The sequence below is a fragment of the Varanus komodoensis genome, unplaced genomic scaffold, assembly GCF_004798865.1.
Source record: "Varanus komodoensis strain SLA01 unplaced genomic scaffold, ASM479886v1 scaffold45, whole genome shotgun sequence".
Taxonomy (NCBI): Eukaryota; Metazoa; Chordata; class Lepidosauria; order Squamata; family Varanidae; genus Varanus; species Varanus komodoensis.
Genome location: NW_025336011.1, coordinates 8034956 through 8052430, shown reverse-complemented (window position 1 = coordinate 8052430; position 17475 = coordinate 8034956). Strand labels below are relative to the sequence as shown.

The 17475-nt window shown below is 41.4% G+C and overlaps 1 protein-coding gene across 1 annotated transcript in view; it reads left to right on the top strand.

The window, feature by feature from the left end:
• The first annotated feature begins 5341 nt into the window (after window positions 1-5341).
• LOC123030602 (alpha-fetoprotein-like) overlaps window positions 5342-17475 on the top strand; it is a 22739-nt gene continuing 10605 nt past the window's right edge. Inside the window, exons 1-6 of the mRNA XM_044444669.1 lie at window positions 5342-5486; window positions 8329-8383; window positions 11746-11881; window positions 13667-13878; window positions 14384-14516; window positions 16834-16928. Coding sequence (XP_044300604.1) covers window positions 5402-5486; window positions 8329-8383; window positions 11746-11881; window positions 13667-13878; window positions 14384-14516; window positions 16834-16928 — 716 coding nt within the window. The 5' untranslated portion in view covers window positions 5342-5401. The remainder of the gene's footprint in view (window positions 5487-8328; window positions 8384-11745; window positions 11882-13666; window positions 13879-14383; window positions 14517-16833; window positions 16929-17475) is intronic.

Sequence of the window (17475 nt, the reverse complement as noted above, 5' to 3'; positions counted from 1 at the left end):
TCCCAGTGCTGACAGCTACTGGAGCTGTGTCAGATACATATGACAGTCTTTTGTCCCCACCATTGATGCAGATGGCCCCTGAAGATGTAGCATTAGAATTCATCCAGTTTAAGGATGCCACTGTTGAATAGATGGTACCAAAGCTCCTTAGATTCCCCAATCAGAAGTTAAAAGCTGAGAACAAAATTCAGTTCTGATGAAAACTGGAATTAAAGCCATAGATGGTGACAGCTTACTGAAATGCAAGCTAAAACAGAAACAACAATATTCAGAGCAAGAAAAGATTTAGCTCTTACCCCATAAGCAGCAGGACTGAATCCTGTGGGGCCAGAGCTAACCTGTACATACTAAAAAGATTTTACTCACTAAGCAGAAGATTGCTGTATACTGACTCCTTCAGAAAGAAAGAAAAAGCTGAAGAAGCAAGGCAGATGTTCCTTATGTCCAGGGTTAAGACATACAGTATCACCAGAATCCCCAAAGGAAAAGGAGTAGACCATTCCGGCTGTAGAAATCATCACCACAAATCAATTTGTTGTCAAGGCCCAAATCAGAAATCTATTCTGAAAAAGTACAGAGGAGAAGCCCATCATCCTGCCTTCCATAGCCCTGCATGAGACAGGCCCAAAGCTACAGAGCATAGTACCATTGCAAACAGTGAGAGCTTTAGCAAAAGGGGCAGCAAGGTTGAAAGCAGGGCTGTATTGGTGCTAGATGAAGGTGGTCAAATGCTCTGTGTTTGGAGAGGAGGCGTTGCTCATTCATACCTCTGCAACAAAGACTTCACTATCTTCAAAACAGAAAAAGTTTCAAGATCATACTCCATGATCTCTGTGAAGAAAAAGGAGACTGGAGGTGCCAGAAGCACCAAGAGTGTGCAATGCCATGACCAAGATCACAGGAGATGATATGCATCAGGAATAGAAAACTGAAGGTCTCCAGCTGCCTGGGATCACTATGCCCACAGAAAGCCAAAAATAATTAAACATTCTGATTGGAGGAACTTGTTTCTTAATGTGGTGTCAGGCCATGGAGAGCGTTTGAGTGGTGAACTGCATCATTTCTAATTAACATGCAGTGGTACTAAAGTTGGAATTCTTCCAAGTATAACTGATGAAGAATTCCTCATATCAGAACAATGGAGTGCCTTCTGGGAATTAGAAGCTATTGTCATAATGGGAGAAACACCGTGGAAAGTAAGACGTGGGGAAGAGATGTCACAAGCATTTGCAGCTTCATTGAAGTATGAAGAAGGGAGCTATGAAGTGAGGCTACCATGGAAACAACTCTGACCTGACTTACCAGATGACTTGGCTGGCACAGAATGCCACCTTCTCTCTGTGATGTCTTATGACCATTATTTGGCAATATGCAACCCCTGCATTTTGCTGCTCTTATGAATAGCAGGCTCTGTTGAAATCTGGTGTGTGGATCTTGGTCAAACGGTTTTCTTGTCAATGCTGTAATAACACTCTTTTTGTCACAATTACATTTCTGTTGCCCAAATATATTCAACCATTTCTTTTGTGACTCTCTCCCCATCCTTAAACTTTCTTACAGTAACACACAGCTGTTTTTCATATTGGTAGTCATTCTGTGTTCAGGGTTCACCACCCCTCCTTTTTTCCCTAACATTAACATCGTATGTTTGTATTATTTCTAAAATCTTGAAAATTTCATTCAAAGGAGGGAGGCAAAAGACCTTCCCTATATGTTCCTCTCATCTCACTGTCGTGGCCATTTTCTATGGATCCCTTGTGATGGTGTATTTGTTACCAGAAATGAATGAACTGATGGTTATACCGTCGTGACACCCTTGCTGAAACTTCTCATCTACTGCCTGAGAAACTGAGAGGTCAAGGAAACTTTGAGAAGGGTTCTCCTTAAGTGTTGGAGATAGCTACCATCAGCTGAAAAATAAATAAAATGAAAGTTATGGAAGTAAATAAAAAAAGTGTTCTGGTCATTCTTCATGGTGTGTTTTGAGATGAAATGGCTAAGATGCTGAGGTGTCAGCTATGCAACTTCTAGTTTTTCAGCATGTCTGTTCCTGTGAGGCTGCACCATTAGTATTTCAAGGATCAGCAAGAAAGGCAAAGGGAGAAAGACTTTTTTTTCATAGTTATTGCATCCACAACCACCTGACCAGTTTATTGTGTTTTCAAACTGCAGCAAGAAAGGACAAAACACTATAATCCATGAATTAATAGGCAGATAAACTTACCTTTTCTTAGGGCTTAAGCTTCTATGTCTTGGCACCCCCAAATGTCTTCATGTACTCTCAGCAACAGGAGAAGAGGTTTTGCCGTCATATGTACAGCCACTGTTGGATTATTTCATCAATGACAGGGAAAAGAACAGAACCCTTTTCTATGAAACTCCCATTATTACACATGCCACCAGACTCCAGTGGCTTGCCCTGCACATTTGCTTTCTGTGGGACAAATTTCAAGAACCTTTTCTCTTTCATATTCCCCATATATATCTTGCTCCCTCAGCCTGTTGCACTATCACCACAATTAGAAAACTGGGACAGGCTTGCTAAAACAAGATATGGGTACCAACTGTCACAGAAGTCAAGGGTGTTGTCATTTTTAATGGGTGGGAGGTGTGAAGAAAGGGAAAGAATGCATGTCTCGGGGGGAAAAAAAGTCAAGCTCCATACTGTTTTCTTCATAGATGTTCAATTACCAGGATTCCAGATGAAAATAGAATGGCTACTCAGCCAGTTAAAATATGTGGCTTTAAGCACCTAGTTGATATCACCTGAATTACCTGCTATGGGGAGCCATGTGGTGTGGCAGTTCCAAGGGCTAGACTGGGAGCTCCGGATTCCAGTCCCTGCTCAGCCTGGGAACTCGCAGTGTAAATTGGGCCAGTCACAAACTCTCGGCCAAACCTACCTCACAGAATTGTTGTTGTGAGGATAAAATGGAGAGGAGGTAACCTTATAGCCCAACTTGGGTGATTTGAACATGTAAGAAAGCTGGGATAAAAATGCAATATTATCATATTTTACATGTTTTCCTGAAAATTCGTTCAACTGAATTCATTGGGACTTACATCTGAGCAGTTATCCATAGGATTGCTATGTCTTTAACTTATAGCTATATTGCTATTCTTATATCTTCTGTATAACCTGAAGTGCCAGATCCTTCCTAATCTTGGAAGCTAACCAGGGTGGGCCTGGCTGAAATCTGGACAGGTGATTTAATGTTGTGAACCCCCCAGGGGGTTTCAGGTACAGGTGAAGTGTGACCACAGAGAGATGAGGAGAACAGGTAGAAAAGGCTTTGCTCCTGCTACAGTTTGAAGGGATTTTCCAAATGGTGGTGATGATGCAAACATAGGAAGCAAGCATGAGCAGCAGCGGTGGGATGGTTCACACAGAACCCAAGATGGTCATCACAAGTTCTGTCTACTGACTGTGAGGTTCTGAGGCAGCACCAGGGCTCCTTCTTCTGGCTAGAGACCAGAATAACCACCCTGGTGGTTGCCTGACTGGGCTGACAGTCAGTTGCAGCCACTTGGGATCTTACGAGCACCACCTGGGAGCCCTGAGGGAAGGGCTATATAAGAATCAGCTCTTCCCTTCAGATGTGGCTTTAGCACCTAGGCTTTCTGGTGATGTTGGAGTGCTCTGTGCCCTCTGGAGCTCGTCTCTGGGGACTGTGTCTGTTGCCTTGCTCATGCCTCTACTTCTGAACCATGCCTGGCTTTACCTGTTCCACCTTCTGCTCCAATCCCAGGTATCCACTTCTCCTTGGCTTGTTTCTGGCTTTCAACTCCTGACTGGCATTGACTGCTCTGCTCTATTCTGTTACCTGCCTTGATCTCTGAACTGCCTGACTATGATTTGTAATGGACCTGTATATCATGCCACTTGTCTGGGTCCTGGTGCCCCCAACTGATACCCAGCAGCTGATATCCCAGAAAATGACACTGAGTGTTGCCAGGTGTGACATCTCTGTGATCAAGGAGGAGGTACATAGATGAGTGTGATACTGGGGCCTCCCTGGAGTTCTAATTGTGCATGATTATCTCCTGGAACTTCTTGCTGAGGGCACACGGGGCATCATGGCACTTGATTGTGGTGCACAAGAAGCCCCTTGTTCAGCTGCACAAAAAACCATGGACAGAGATTGTCATGCTGTGTGGACCTGAAATGCTCCAAGGCCTCTGAGCTGCCCCATAGTTCAAGGAATTTTCTCAGTTCTCCTTTGTTCCAGAAGGGCTCACTCACTAGCAGGACTGTACTATCTGGCCCTCTGCTATCTCACCCAACAGATGGGTTCCCTCCAGGGAGTCCGCTGTGCTTTGGAACAATAGGCTAAGTTTTGGGGAGTAGATGTGAACTTCTTCCCAGTGTCCATTCTCACCAGTGACAAATAAGTACAGGTGTGGTTTACGTTGTCATACTACTGCACCTTCAAAACACCTATCACAACATGTAAGGAATAGGAACTATTATTATGGTTGTTGTTGTTTCGCAAATGTGGAGGAAAACATCTGCCATGCTTATTTATTTATTTAAAACATTTGCATGCAGCCTATAAAAAAAACACAGTAAAACAATTTTAAAATTCAATACTAATAAAATACAGATAGAGATACACAATGAAGGTTTAGTGAAGTCAATTATAAAACACTTTTTTAAAAAGGAAGGTATTCACCGGGCACCAAAAAGAGTATAAGGAAGGTGCATGGCAAATCTCCTTGGGGAGAGCATTCCAGAGATGGGGAGCAGCCACAGAAAAGGCTCTCTTCCAAGCAGCCACCCCTCTCACTTCCCTAGGGGTGGCTCACACAAGAGGGCCCCCTGCATATATCTCAAAGGCCAGACAGGCATATATGGATAGGCTTTGTGAAGAGACACATAACACCATTTTATCTATGTCCAGCCCAGAAGTTCAGACTCTGTTGCCAAAGAACAAATGTTGACTCATTGGCAACCTTGGAAACTAACGTCACAGAACTCATAACCCATGAACTTGGGTTCTTTAACTTGAAAAAAAAGAAAAAAGGGAGGAAAGCACTAGCCCAATCATGCCATTCCCATTCATTTTGGTCAAAATTTTGAGAGGGGAAAGGTTGGTGTTTCAGATACAGGGTAAAGGGAAGGCAGTTTGCTTAATGCATTTGAAGTATGATAAGGTTAATGTATATTTGCCCTGATCCTTCAAAACAAACATTTTCCTGGATGTTTTGTGACAAAACAACAATACAAATAAATATTTTATCAAGTTAATTATTAGCATGGCCTTTTCTTGTGTCCTCCCCAAACTTATGGCATACAGAGGGTGATTATTAATCCAACATGTGTGTGCTAGAGTATAAGAGCATCATCTTCCCCTTTGCTCTTCCTACCCTGCATACTCAAGCCCCTAACCAATTTGGAACCATGAAGTGGGTAACAGTCATCTCTTGCCTTTTCTTGCTAAGCTTTGCTGAATCAAGGGGATTGCCCAGAAGAGCTCGGGATGTAGGTAAGAATCTTGCTTCTTCTTCCTCTTTTTCCTTCTATGAAGTCTGAGCTTTTCAAACCATTGTTCTCAGATGGCTAGTATGAACTAGATTTGGAACAAAAACAAGGGCTTCAGTCCATTGGGAAACTTTTCTGCACAAGGCTGGTTTGCTACAGTGGGATTTGCATCAGAAAGCTCATGCCTTTCTAGGGAATCAGATGACATGATCTACATCTAAAATGCTGCCTATGTGTCTTGTGCACTCTTTTGGAATGTCTAGCATGCATGCCCATGTGATCACTGCATTCTAGCTCTCCCTGTTAATGGTTCCTCCTCTCAGGGACAACATTGTGTCATTATGATGCAGATATGTGTTACTAGACAGGAGAAAGCAAGGGAGGAGTAAATATGCATACTGTAATCTTGGCTTCAAGTACAAGAATCAGCTAGAGCCATGTTGAGGTACCTGCAAAAGCTGCATTTTCTCCTGGTGACCTTCTTGACCTTCTATTGGTGGCCTGGGTCAAGGCAAAAGCAGAGACTTCTGAAATATAATATTTAAACTACAATTATTCAAATATCTAAAATTGAACATTATAAACTTAAAAAATCATAAAATAGAAAGTGTGGCTGAAAATAAAAAGAAACAAAAAATCTTAAAATGTCTAAAACCCATTAATTGTTAAAATGATGGTTAAATAAAAAAGTCTTTACCTGACACCATAAAGAGTATAAAATTGGCACCAGGCAGACCTCTCTGGGGAGCGCATTCCATAGTCTGGGCACCACTGTGGAGAAGGCTTTGCAATAGCTTTGCCATAGCTTTGCCATAGCTTTCCTCTGAAGAAGCAAGCATCTTTTAATTTCATGGCTGCAGTTACTGTCTCCAGTGATTTTGGAGTCCAAGAAAGTAGAATCTGTCACTACCATTTCTTTCCCTTCTATTTGTCCAGAAGTGATAGGACCAGATGCTATGATCTTACATTTTTTAATGTTGAGTTTCAATTCAGCCTTTGCACTCCCCTCTTGCACCCTCATCAAGAGGCTCTTTATTTATTTTATTTATTTCCATATATTTATAGGCCACCTATAATTGCCGAGACCTTCCTAGGCTGCTTTAGTTTCTCTTCAATTTCTGCCATTGGAGTGGTATCATGTGCATATCTGATGTTATTGATATTTCTCCCAGCAATCTTAATTCTGGCTTGTGATTCATCCAACCCAGCATTTCATATGATGTATTCTGCATATAAGTTAAATGAGCAGGGTGACAATATACAGCCTTGTCATACTCCTTTCACAATCAGCAGTTCCATGTCCAGTTCTGATTGTTGCTTCTTCATCCACATACAGCTTTCTCAGGAGACAAGTAAGATGGGCGGGTACTCCCACCTCTTTTAGAATTTGCCACAATTTGCTGTGATCCACACCATCAATGGCTTGAGCACACTCAATGAAGGAGAAGTAGATGTTTTTCTGGAGCTCCCTAGTTTTCCCCATAATCCAATGAATGTTGGCAATTTGATCTCTAGTTCCTCTGACTCTTTGAAACCCAGCTTGTACTTCTGGAAGTTCTCGGTTCACATACTTCTGAAGCCTAGCTTGAAATGCGTGCAATGACCATGGGATTTTCATGGCAAAGATACTGGAGTAGGTTGCCATTTCCTTCTCCAGTTGTGTTAATTTAACTTAAACTATAACTTTTTCAGAATTCACTAAGATTTCATTGTTTCCAGTAGAATGCTACCACTTCCAATTTGATGTTTCTTATCTGGGGCTTAACTGCCCCAGATTTTCAAATTCACGGAGAAACAGACATGAACTAATACTGTGCCAAAAATTCCTCCCACCACTTATTCAACATTCCCATTCAATCTGATAGGGAAAAAATGTTTGCAAAAATAAATCCAGGGAAGAAACCTCAGAGAAATCTGCATAGGTTTGGCTCAGGTTTCTTGTGCTTATCTTATTCATCGCACAAACAAAACAGGTCTCTGGTAGTCTGCAGCATCCTTGGCTTCCCACACTTCCTATCCCGTGAATGGGGCCTTTTCTGATTAGGAATTGCAGGCAGCCCAAGATACTGAAAAGCAATGAAGACATGTGCAAAACAAAAAATCCACACAGTACCATTGGCCCCCTCTTAATGATTAGGTAGGCAACAACCAACAAAATAGAATCAAAATAGAGTATATAATGTCCTAAGAAGGAGGCAGAAGAATAGAAGACTTATTCACAGGGAAAGACAACATACAGAAAATTAGAGGTCAGATTTTTTGGAACTGAGTGCAACACTATCAGAACTCACATTAGAGAGATGTATCCAAAAGTCCAGTCAGAAAGCTAACATCTGAAACCGCTGTGATAGGTGCTATACCCAGAAGAATGACAACTAAATTTGAGCTAAAAATTCTCAGAATTTTTTCAGAGGACTTTTTCTCAGAGAAGCCCTTATGCATTTATTTTCTGGCCCTCCCCCAGAAATAAAACAACCACTTTGTAGAATTTTCTCCTGTTTTTTTCACTATTGTTTTTGAAGATGGCAGCATTGCTTCCACTCCACCTAAATCTCCTGAATATAGTGGAGAACTTCAAGAATCCATCAGCCTGCAGCTCTGATTTGGACCTGTTGCAGCCAAAGGCAGTGGTCATGGGATATACTTTCTTCTGCACCAACACCCTCTCTTTGAAATCACTAAAGCTGTAGTCCTCTGCTCACATACCTAGAAGCAAGCGCTTTTGAACACAATGAAATTTATTCCAGGATAGTTATGCACAGCACAGTGCTGTAAAAAGAAGTTTTTGGATATATTGACACTATGAGGTGTGTTGATTGAAGCGTTGATCTCTGTTTTCATTACAGAAATTAAAACCATCAAACAGGCCTATGAACTGACAGGTGAAGATTTCTTCGACGTGTAAGTCCTTTCAGAAAGTTTTGCTCAAAATAGCCTGTAGTGCCTCATTCAAAAATAATGAGAGCATTAGGTACAGTGATTGTGAACTAAAAGTACCAGAGAAATTCAGGCTGACAATAACAACATTCTATGAATGTTGATACAGTGCTAATTTCTTGGCTTGATTTTAATTGATTAATTGGTTGGATTATTTGATTAAAACTTTTCGATCAAAGATTATCCTTCTACTAATCTGGCAATGATTTTTTAAATAGTGATTAGTATTTATCACAATGTCTTATAAAATCTGCAGTGGGCAGATATCCTCTTCATTTCCCTTCTCTGTTATATGCAGGATTTATTTAGATATATTTATATATTTTAATATTTACATACCACCCCATTCCCATAGACTCTGGGCAATTTACAAGAAATTTACAGGATGAGTCTGAGTGTCCATCAGATTTGCAGAAATCCCAAATTCTTTTCAGAATTGGAATTATTCTGAAGGATCTGGGAAATGCCCAATGGATTTCTGCTGAAATGAGCTACATTTGAGCACTCACAATTCTTTATAAGCAATTTGGAGATTCCAAGGAGTAGACAGACAGGAGCATGTATGCAAAAATGGTGGCATTTCTCTGTAGACTTTTTCTGTAAGAAAAGTATCAGGGTGGAGAAAGGTGAAAAGGTGAAATCTGGTAGCTTCAGGTTCAAATCAATGGTTTTACCAGGTTCTCAAATCAAAGTGCTGTGGGAGAAGCGATGTTACAAATATTTATCACAGGACTGTTCTAGGGGGACTGAGGAGGGTATAGAATTGGGTGCTTGCCTAGAGCATGTGAAATGTCCAAGTCTTGCCCACTGTATGCTGCACTTTCATCTATCGCACTTTGTGTAAACAACTGAACAGAAAACTGTAAGATGCATCTCATTCATTCTAACCCCTTCTGAAATTGTATAGATGCTATGTATCATTCTTATTAAGTATGCCTATTGCAATGAATTGTCCCCCAAAATTCAATGGGGAAAAAGGAAAGCAGATCATTTCCACATAAGTACACACACTCACTCAATTGAAGACTCTCTTTCCAAACAAAGAAACAAGCAAGCAAAGATCAAACTGGTGCCTATCCTTCTGGAATGGCACATTTTTTAAAAGCTTGGGCTACATCAAAACTTTCTATCACTTTCATAACAAGTGCACCCAGAAAGCATGGGGTGATAGTAAGTGCATATTTTCTTGGAAAACTCCAAAAGTGTAAGGACTGCTCTTACACACATATCTCTTCCTGTATTCATCTCACACTCAATAGGCCTCATCCTCCAAGAAGGACATTCATGTCCATCAAATTAATTGACGAAATAGAAAAAGTTTTGGCAGCCATTTTAAAAAAAGCATACTCACATAAAGACAACTAGTAGAAAGCATCCTCCACCTATTTTCCTGACATTTGGGGGTCTTTAAAGCCTCATTCAAATATTTTCCAGAACTTCCAGCACCCAAAAGGTTTATAGCCATTTGTTGATTTCTGCTTATACTCAAAGGGAGGCATGGAGCTTTGGATATTTCCTTTGAGATTGATTCAAGCCTGAAGTCTCAAATTCGGAAGCCTCTGAATCGTTTCAAAGCAAATTAGGCTATTTTCTGAACTTCCAAATTGGGGACCAAACCAGGTTCTTTTGATTAATGAGGATTCCTTAGGAAGGTGCTATGACCCCATTGCCCTGGGAGGTCCCAGTGGTCCTATTGCCCATCACTGGTTAGCCACTAAGATGTGACCAGTTTTACATTCCCACAGTGTTGTTGAACATGGGCTTGCAGGATGTTCACAGACTGTGGGAAATTTAAAATATCAGCTTCCATGCCATCATTGCCACAAAGTAAACCTATAGCCAAGAGGGCCAGCTCAAACATGGAACTAGAAACATAGAGCAAGTCAGAAGGGGCCTCCCGGGCCATCTAGTCTGACCTCCAGCACCAGCCAGCTCTGCTCACAACATGCCCACCATATGCATGCCTGTCACCAGCCTATCCTTGAACACCCGCACCGATGGGGCCTCAACCACCTCTCATGGAAGCCCATTCCACACCGTCGGGGTCCTAACTGTCAGGAAATGCTTCCTGGCATCTAAATAGAACCTTGGCTCCCTGAGCTTTGCTCCGTTGGAGCGCATCCTGCCTTCCTCTGCAGAGGAGAACAGGTCTCTACCCATCTCCATGTGACATCCCCTCACATACCTGTATGTCGCCAACATATCCCCTCTGAGTCTCCTCTTCCCCAGGCTGAAGAGACCCAGTTCCCTCAGTCTCGCCTCATATGGCATCCCCTGCAAACCAGCCACCATCCTTGTGGCCCTACACTGCACTGACTCTAACCTGGCTATATCCTTTCTGTAATGAGGGGCCCAAAACTGAGCACAGTACTCCAGTTGCGGACACACCAGAGTCATATAGAGTGGTAGTAATACCTCTCTTGATCTAGAATACCTCTCTTGATCTAGAATTAGCCTTGTTTGAAAACCTGTCATCTCAATCACATTTTTAAAAATCTAAAAATATTTTATAATCTAAAACAGCATTCCACAAGCTGGCACTCTGAAGATACCTTGTGGTTAAACCCATCCAAGGAGTGCAAGTTTGGACAAGTCTGATCTAAATCAATGCAGGTATTCTTGCATCAAAACTATTGTCTAATCATGCTATGCTGATCTAATTGATAGATCTGTTAGAACTCATCAGCTTAATCAAGTAAGATTAACTGAGGATTGTGTGAAAGTTCTGGCAAAAAGTTAAATTGAATTAACTCCAGTCTTTATAAAATAGCCTGCCATTGGTTAATGTTCCGTGGTGAGGGCAATCTACTGATAAGGCCAGTCACAATTCAAGACTTTTTGGAATGTTGCCTTGAGCATCTTTATCTCATCAAGCCCATTTTCTTTCTCTCATTCATTCATTCATTCATTCATTCATTCATTTGATTTCTATACCACCCAACAACTGTAACCTTTCCCATCTTACATTTTGAAAGTCAAACTTAGAACCATTTCCTGCCCAGCACACTTTCTTCCAAAAGTATAAGGGTTACGGTATGTGTATCCCTAATAAAGATATTTCTTAGCTACATCTTGGCCACCATTCCTAAGAACGTGTTTGCCCTGGGTGTTTGTACATTCTAGGAACCCTCTCAGGTGTTTGCCCTCATGAAATGAAGGGCTAAAGTGAGGGTTGGAAGTGTATCAGCAGCCTTGCTGAGTTACTTTTGCATCATAAACTGAAAGCAACATTCTGCACAATGTGCTTAGAAATGCACCCAGTTAGAAAGCCTGATGAGAAATAAAATCCATGGCTTTCATGATCACTTCTGCTTTTTCCTCCCCAGTCTCTTAATCCTGAATGCCCAGCAAGTACAGCAAGCCTCATATGAAGAAATAAAAAAACTGGCAGATAATGGTGTCGAGCTTGCAAAGAAATGTACCACTGATGAAAGCTCAGACAAACAATGTTCAGACTCTCTGGTAAGCTTCCAGAACCTAAATCTGAAGAACACCCATACAAATACTGATACACTAGACTTTTAGTCAGTCATAGATTCATTTTCTTCTTTTGGTGAGTATATAATGCAATCTTGCCACCCATCCAAAATAAAGAATTATAGGTACCAATTTCATCAAAGGAAAACAAAGTTCCAAGCATCTAGAAAACTAAGCTAGATCTCCCAGGTTAATAAAAGATCTTGCCCAGCTAGGTGCCAACCAAGATTTAAGGGCAGCTTCTACCCTGCTGCAGCTTCTCTCTCAGCATCAACTTTTTAGACATGACAGTATGGCCATGGGGAACCCTTTCCAGGAGTAAGAGATACAGTGGAACCTTGGCTCATGAACTTAATCAGTTCTACGACTCTGGTTGTGACCCAAATTGGTTGTGACCCAAGTCAAATTTCCCCATATGATTCAATGTAAATCAGGTCAATCCATTCTGGCCCCTCCAAAGTGGTTGTGAGCCAGTTTTTGGTCACGAGCCAAGTCAAATTTCCCCACAAGGTTCAGTGTAAATAAGGTTAATTCGTTATGTAACTTTTTTTTAATCAGAAATTTTGAAACAAAGTGACAAAGAACAACAATGTAACAAAGTACTGTACAGTACAGTGGAGAACACTAACCTAGGTGGGGGTGGGGGGAGATTATTGTTTTGAGGGAGAGCCCCCCTGCAAAAGGACATTGCAGAGATCTCTTTCAGGGGTTTTCTCCCTTTGTCTCTTAGCTGCAGGGTCAATTTTGGTGAAAAATCTGCCTATAGTCACTTGTTTTTTCCTGCGCTGCATAACCCTCCGAAAATGAGAGAGCACGTTATTGTTCATCAGATTCAACACTCTGTTTGTTACATTTATGTTGGGGTGGTGCTTCGCAAGGAAATCCTGGCATGGGCGCGCTCCTGCAGGAAAGACAGGCACAATCTCGACCATCTCCCCACCCACCCTGAGTGGGGAGATGGCAAGGATCGCAGTTGCGTTCATGCAGGAAAGACGTGCGTGATCACAGGCACACTCCTGCTGGAAAGACAGGCGCAGCACAGCACAGCCATGATCACGCATGTGTTCCCTGCACAAACACGACTGCAATTGTGGCCATCTCCCCACTCGGGGGTGGGGGGAGATGGCTGGGAGATGGCTGCGATCTTGGTCACCACCCAAAGTGGGGTTTGTGACCCAAGTCAAAAATTTCATGAAATTTTTGTTTGTGACCCAAGGCATTCATGACCCAAGGCTTTCATGACCCAAGGTACCATTGTATTCTGTAGCATATGTGCCCTATTCCCAGGTTCTTTCAATGCTTGCTCAAGAAATGCATTGCAGAGAACATGGATCAACCACAGTTTCTCTCGGCACCACGTCTTTTGGGAAAAGTACACCCTTTCACATATTTTTGGCTACATTTCAGACATCCTGTAATCTCAAATAAATGCCCTAAATTGGTCTGAAATCATGGATAGGATAAAAATCCACTGAATACAGACTTTGTTGTGGCTATATAAAGTATGAGTGCATTGCTGATAGAATTGAAATTATTGTTATTATTAAAGTAAACAAGGATCCCTAACTGCAACAGGAAATGAAAAGGGCATGAAATGAAAGCAGTATTTGTTAGGGCTCTGGCATTCCAACCTGTACCAATATCTAATTTAGGGGGGTTAAGAGATTTCCAAAAGAAACACCATGCAGTAGTTTGCCTAATGAGAATAGGTAAAATAAGAACGAGTTTATTTCTAATAAATTAAAGCAATATTTTAATTCTGTCCACCAGACTGATGTATTCTGTGCTGAAATTTGTCATGAACAAGCTCTGATTGAGAAATATGGATTCACTCAATGCTGTGCTAAAGAGGGGGCAGAGGAAGAAGAATGTTTCCACGCCCATAAAAATGGAAGTGAAGGAGCCGTTCCACCCATAGATCCTCAACCTCACGAGGTGCTCTGCAAAGAGTTTCATGATAACAAGGCAGAAACAATGCACCAGTGAGTACAGTGATTCAGTGCTGTCCTTCTTTCTTTTTTGAAGAATTATGCTTCTGTTTCTCTTGAATACTGTCATTCACCGAACTGTGAATCCTGATGGCTACTTCATGTCAGCTGCCAAATATCAAATACAGGAATACACTCCTATGTTCTGAGGTCCTGCCACAGATTATAATTTGGGGCATATCCTCACTTTTGACCAAGGCTGCTGCTGCAGATATGTGGGTATATTTACCCACATATCTGCAGTGGAGTGCTGCCAACTGATCCCGATTCAGATACTGTCAAATCTCCTGTACTGAAGTGACTGGGATTTCAACAGGACAGCTGTGCACAGCCTTGGTCTCTTCGGCAGAATTTGAATCTCTCCCTCTTGTATTCACGTTCAGTTAATTTGGTGAAATGACTGCTTATTCTCTTCCTGTTGATGTCAGCTTTCTTTATAAAGACTAGATCCTTTGCTTTGCAAAAGTGCAGCACAGATTAATTATTTCTTTAAACATAGCTTTGAGTATGAGGTTGCCAGAAGGAGGCCTTTTGCAAACGTTGCCGAAATCCATGCTGCAGCCCATAGGCACGTACATCTTATGGAAGAGTGTTGCAAGGCTGAGGACAAGGATGCCTGCTTCTACGAAAAGGTATTTCAACATCCCCCAAATCAGGCCATGATATTTTGTAGTGGGAGAGGCCTGAAAAGTCAGCTCAGCTCGATTCCATGTAACTGCTCTATGTCATCTCAAAACAGGGATAGATCTAGCTAGATGTTGTCTACTTGGCAGCAGCTCTTCAAACACGATTTGAATCCACAATCCCACATCTTTCTCTACATCCTACTGTATTTTCTCTCCTTTCCTTGCATGGTCACTCATGGCAGGGATCCAGGTGAACAAGTGGCTCTTGCCATTTTCAGGCCTGACATAAACAGAACAAGATTATGTTTGCTCCAGCTTATAGTGCATCACTTGGTATGAACAGGGTTTCCTAGAAGCACTAGTACATGGCCAGTGGGAAAGACAGATTCCCCACATTCCATTCTCCTAATAGCCCAGTCCAAGACATTGACCTTGCACTGCGTACCCTCCTCTGGAATTCTACTTTGGCTAGAAAATATTCTAAAAAGAACTCTAAAATGTGCATATGTGTAGTTGCTCCACTTTTATTTCTCTCTTTTCTGCCTCTCCTATACTACAGATCCCATTTGTGTTCACTGAACACTGAAAATGACTTTTCCAGAGAATCTCTCCCTCACTTATTTTTCAGTGTTCTGAAATGCATGCATGAATAAAACTTGGATGTGATCATACAAGGGATCACTAAGGATGGAGCACTTGCCCTTTGCCCTCACAGTTGACATGGTTTTCCCCATACCTGCTGATTCTCTGAGGTTAAAAGATCAACCTCAGTGCTGGCACTGAGTGGCTGTTCCAGAGGACAAGGAGAGAGAAATGATACCCTATCAGGAAGTTATGCTTCCCATACTGCCTCAGTCTGTACTTTTTAAGTAGGAGCAAAAGAGATAGTAGACCAGAATTGGCCTTCTGAGTCTTTTTCCAGGTGGGCACAGGGCAGAGACAGCCTTACCTGCATGCTCCTTCCATTTCCATGTTCAGAAGCTTATGGTCAGCCACATCAGAGCCTGCTGGTAGTTTATAACCATTTTATGATTATTTATTTAAGGTATTTCTATACCATTCAATTGGACGAGCTCTCAGAACAGTGTACAGAATATACTTTAAAATATCAAATAATCTATTTAAAAACAATTTTTAAACTAACTTGCCTGTCATAAAGGCAGGTTATCTAAAGGAAGAGCTCTTGCCATATGTACCAGCCTGGTCGTCTGAAGTCTTCTTCCGCATTCCTCCCCACAACACAGTGAGGGGGGAGTTTGCAAGGAGGAGAGCTATTTTGAGTATAGCACCCACACTCTGGAACCCGATTCCATTGGCGGTATGGTTGGGGCCTGGTCCTTAGGGGCCAACTAAAGACATAAAGTATCTGTACCACAGTTATTTTGATTATGTAACCTTGATTTTTTTATTGATGTTTTAATCTTATCTATATGCCAATGTGCTGCTGCCAAGTTGTTTTAATGCTAGATTTTGACATGATTAATTTTAATGGCTGCTGACTTTTGGGGTTATGCGATTAACTCGTATTATTTTATTTTGGTGATCTTGGCTTTATCAAATTTTGAAAGTTTTTTACATTTTTTTGTTATTGGTTTTGATTGTGTATTATCATGCACCTTTTGTATTGTTTATGTTGTAATGATGATGCAAGCCACCCAGAAAGCCTATGCCTAATGGGGCAGCATATAAATTGAATAAATAAATACATAAAATAATAAATAGACAACTACATAGCAATAAAATTTGATAGCAAAACAAGGCATGATAACATATTAACTGTTCCGCTTGTACCAAACTGTTTAAAAGCCAATGAAACCACAATCAAAATTAAAATGCAAGGGAAATAAGAATGTTTTAATCTGGTGCCGAAACATATTTAGTGTTGAGACCATGTGTATTTCCCCAGGGAGCTGTTTCCACAGATGGTGCCACAGCCAAGAAGTCCCTTCCCCTTGAAGCCACCCTCTTTACCTCCTTTAGGGGTGGCCCATGGAGAAGAACTTCTAGAGATGATCTAAGGGTCTGGGTAGGTGCACATGGGAGAAGAGGCTCCTTTAGATATGCTCTGGGATATGTTTCCATGTACAAAGTACAGGACAAGTATGATCTAAATGAAGTCAACTGTGCTTGATGCCCAATGAAGTACTGTGCCAGTAGAGCTCCTCCTGAAATCAGTGAAACCAACAAGTACTCTAATGTTGACTCTTCCTTGACCCAAATGTTGTACACTTGTACAATTCATTTTTTCCCTTTTCACACTGCTCTTTGTTTTGAAATATTGAATTAAACGTTATCTCCAATTGATTGATTGATTTTAATGCAGTCATCAACTGTAGGAATTCCACTGGAACAAAATATTGCTATTCAGAAAGTGGCTTGTCACATCCTGAAGCACTCAAAAGCTGAGATGTATGCGATGTAAGTCTGCAAAACTCCCTTCGCGGGGTCATCCTGTTCCATTTAGACCATGGCATTAAAGTGGGTAAATGCAGCTCAGAAAAGTTTCTGGGGATAAATCCTATTATTGTTCCAATGATTCCAGTAATGAAGGCATTCCATACAATGTAATCAAGTACAGCAGTTAGACAAGAAGTTCTTTTCCACTGGCCATATAATCTGGAATGTCCCTGTTCCAAACATGGTGGTTAGTCATAGATTCTCTCCAATGGCTGAGAGTCATCATCCCATTATTGGGAATTTAGAAGGGTTGGGGGAGGAAGGCAGCAAGAGTGACTGCTCCTGTTCCTTTCCCTTCACTTCTTTGAGTGAATTTCTATTAAAGGGGATGGGAGCCACTTGAAGTCCTATTCATTTAAGTCTGATGAAATTCCCAAGCTTTTCTATTCCAGCAAATAGCAGAGGAAAATATTGCTGCTTTTTGCCTAATCCCAGAAATATAACCAGATTAGTTTGGGTTCCAGTTTGTGTAAATGAGAGGCTACACCACTGACAATATTTGAAGTTG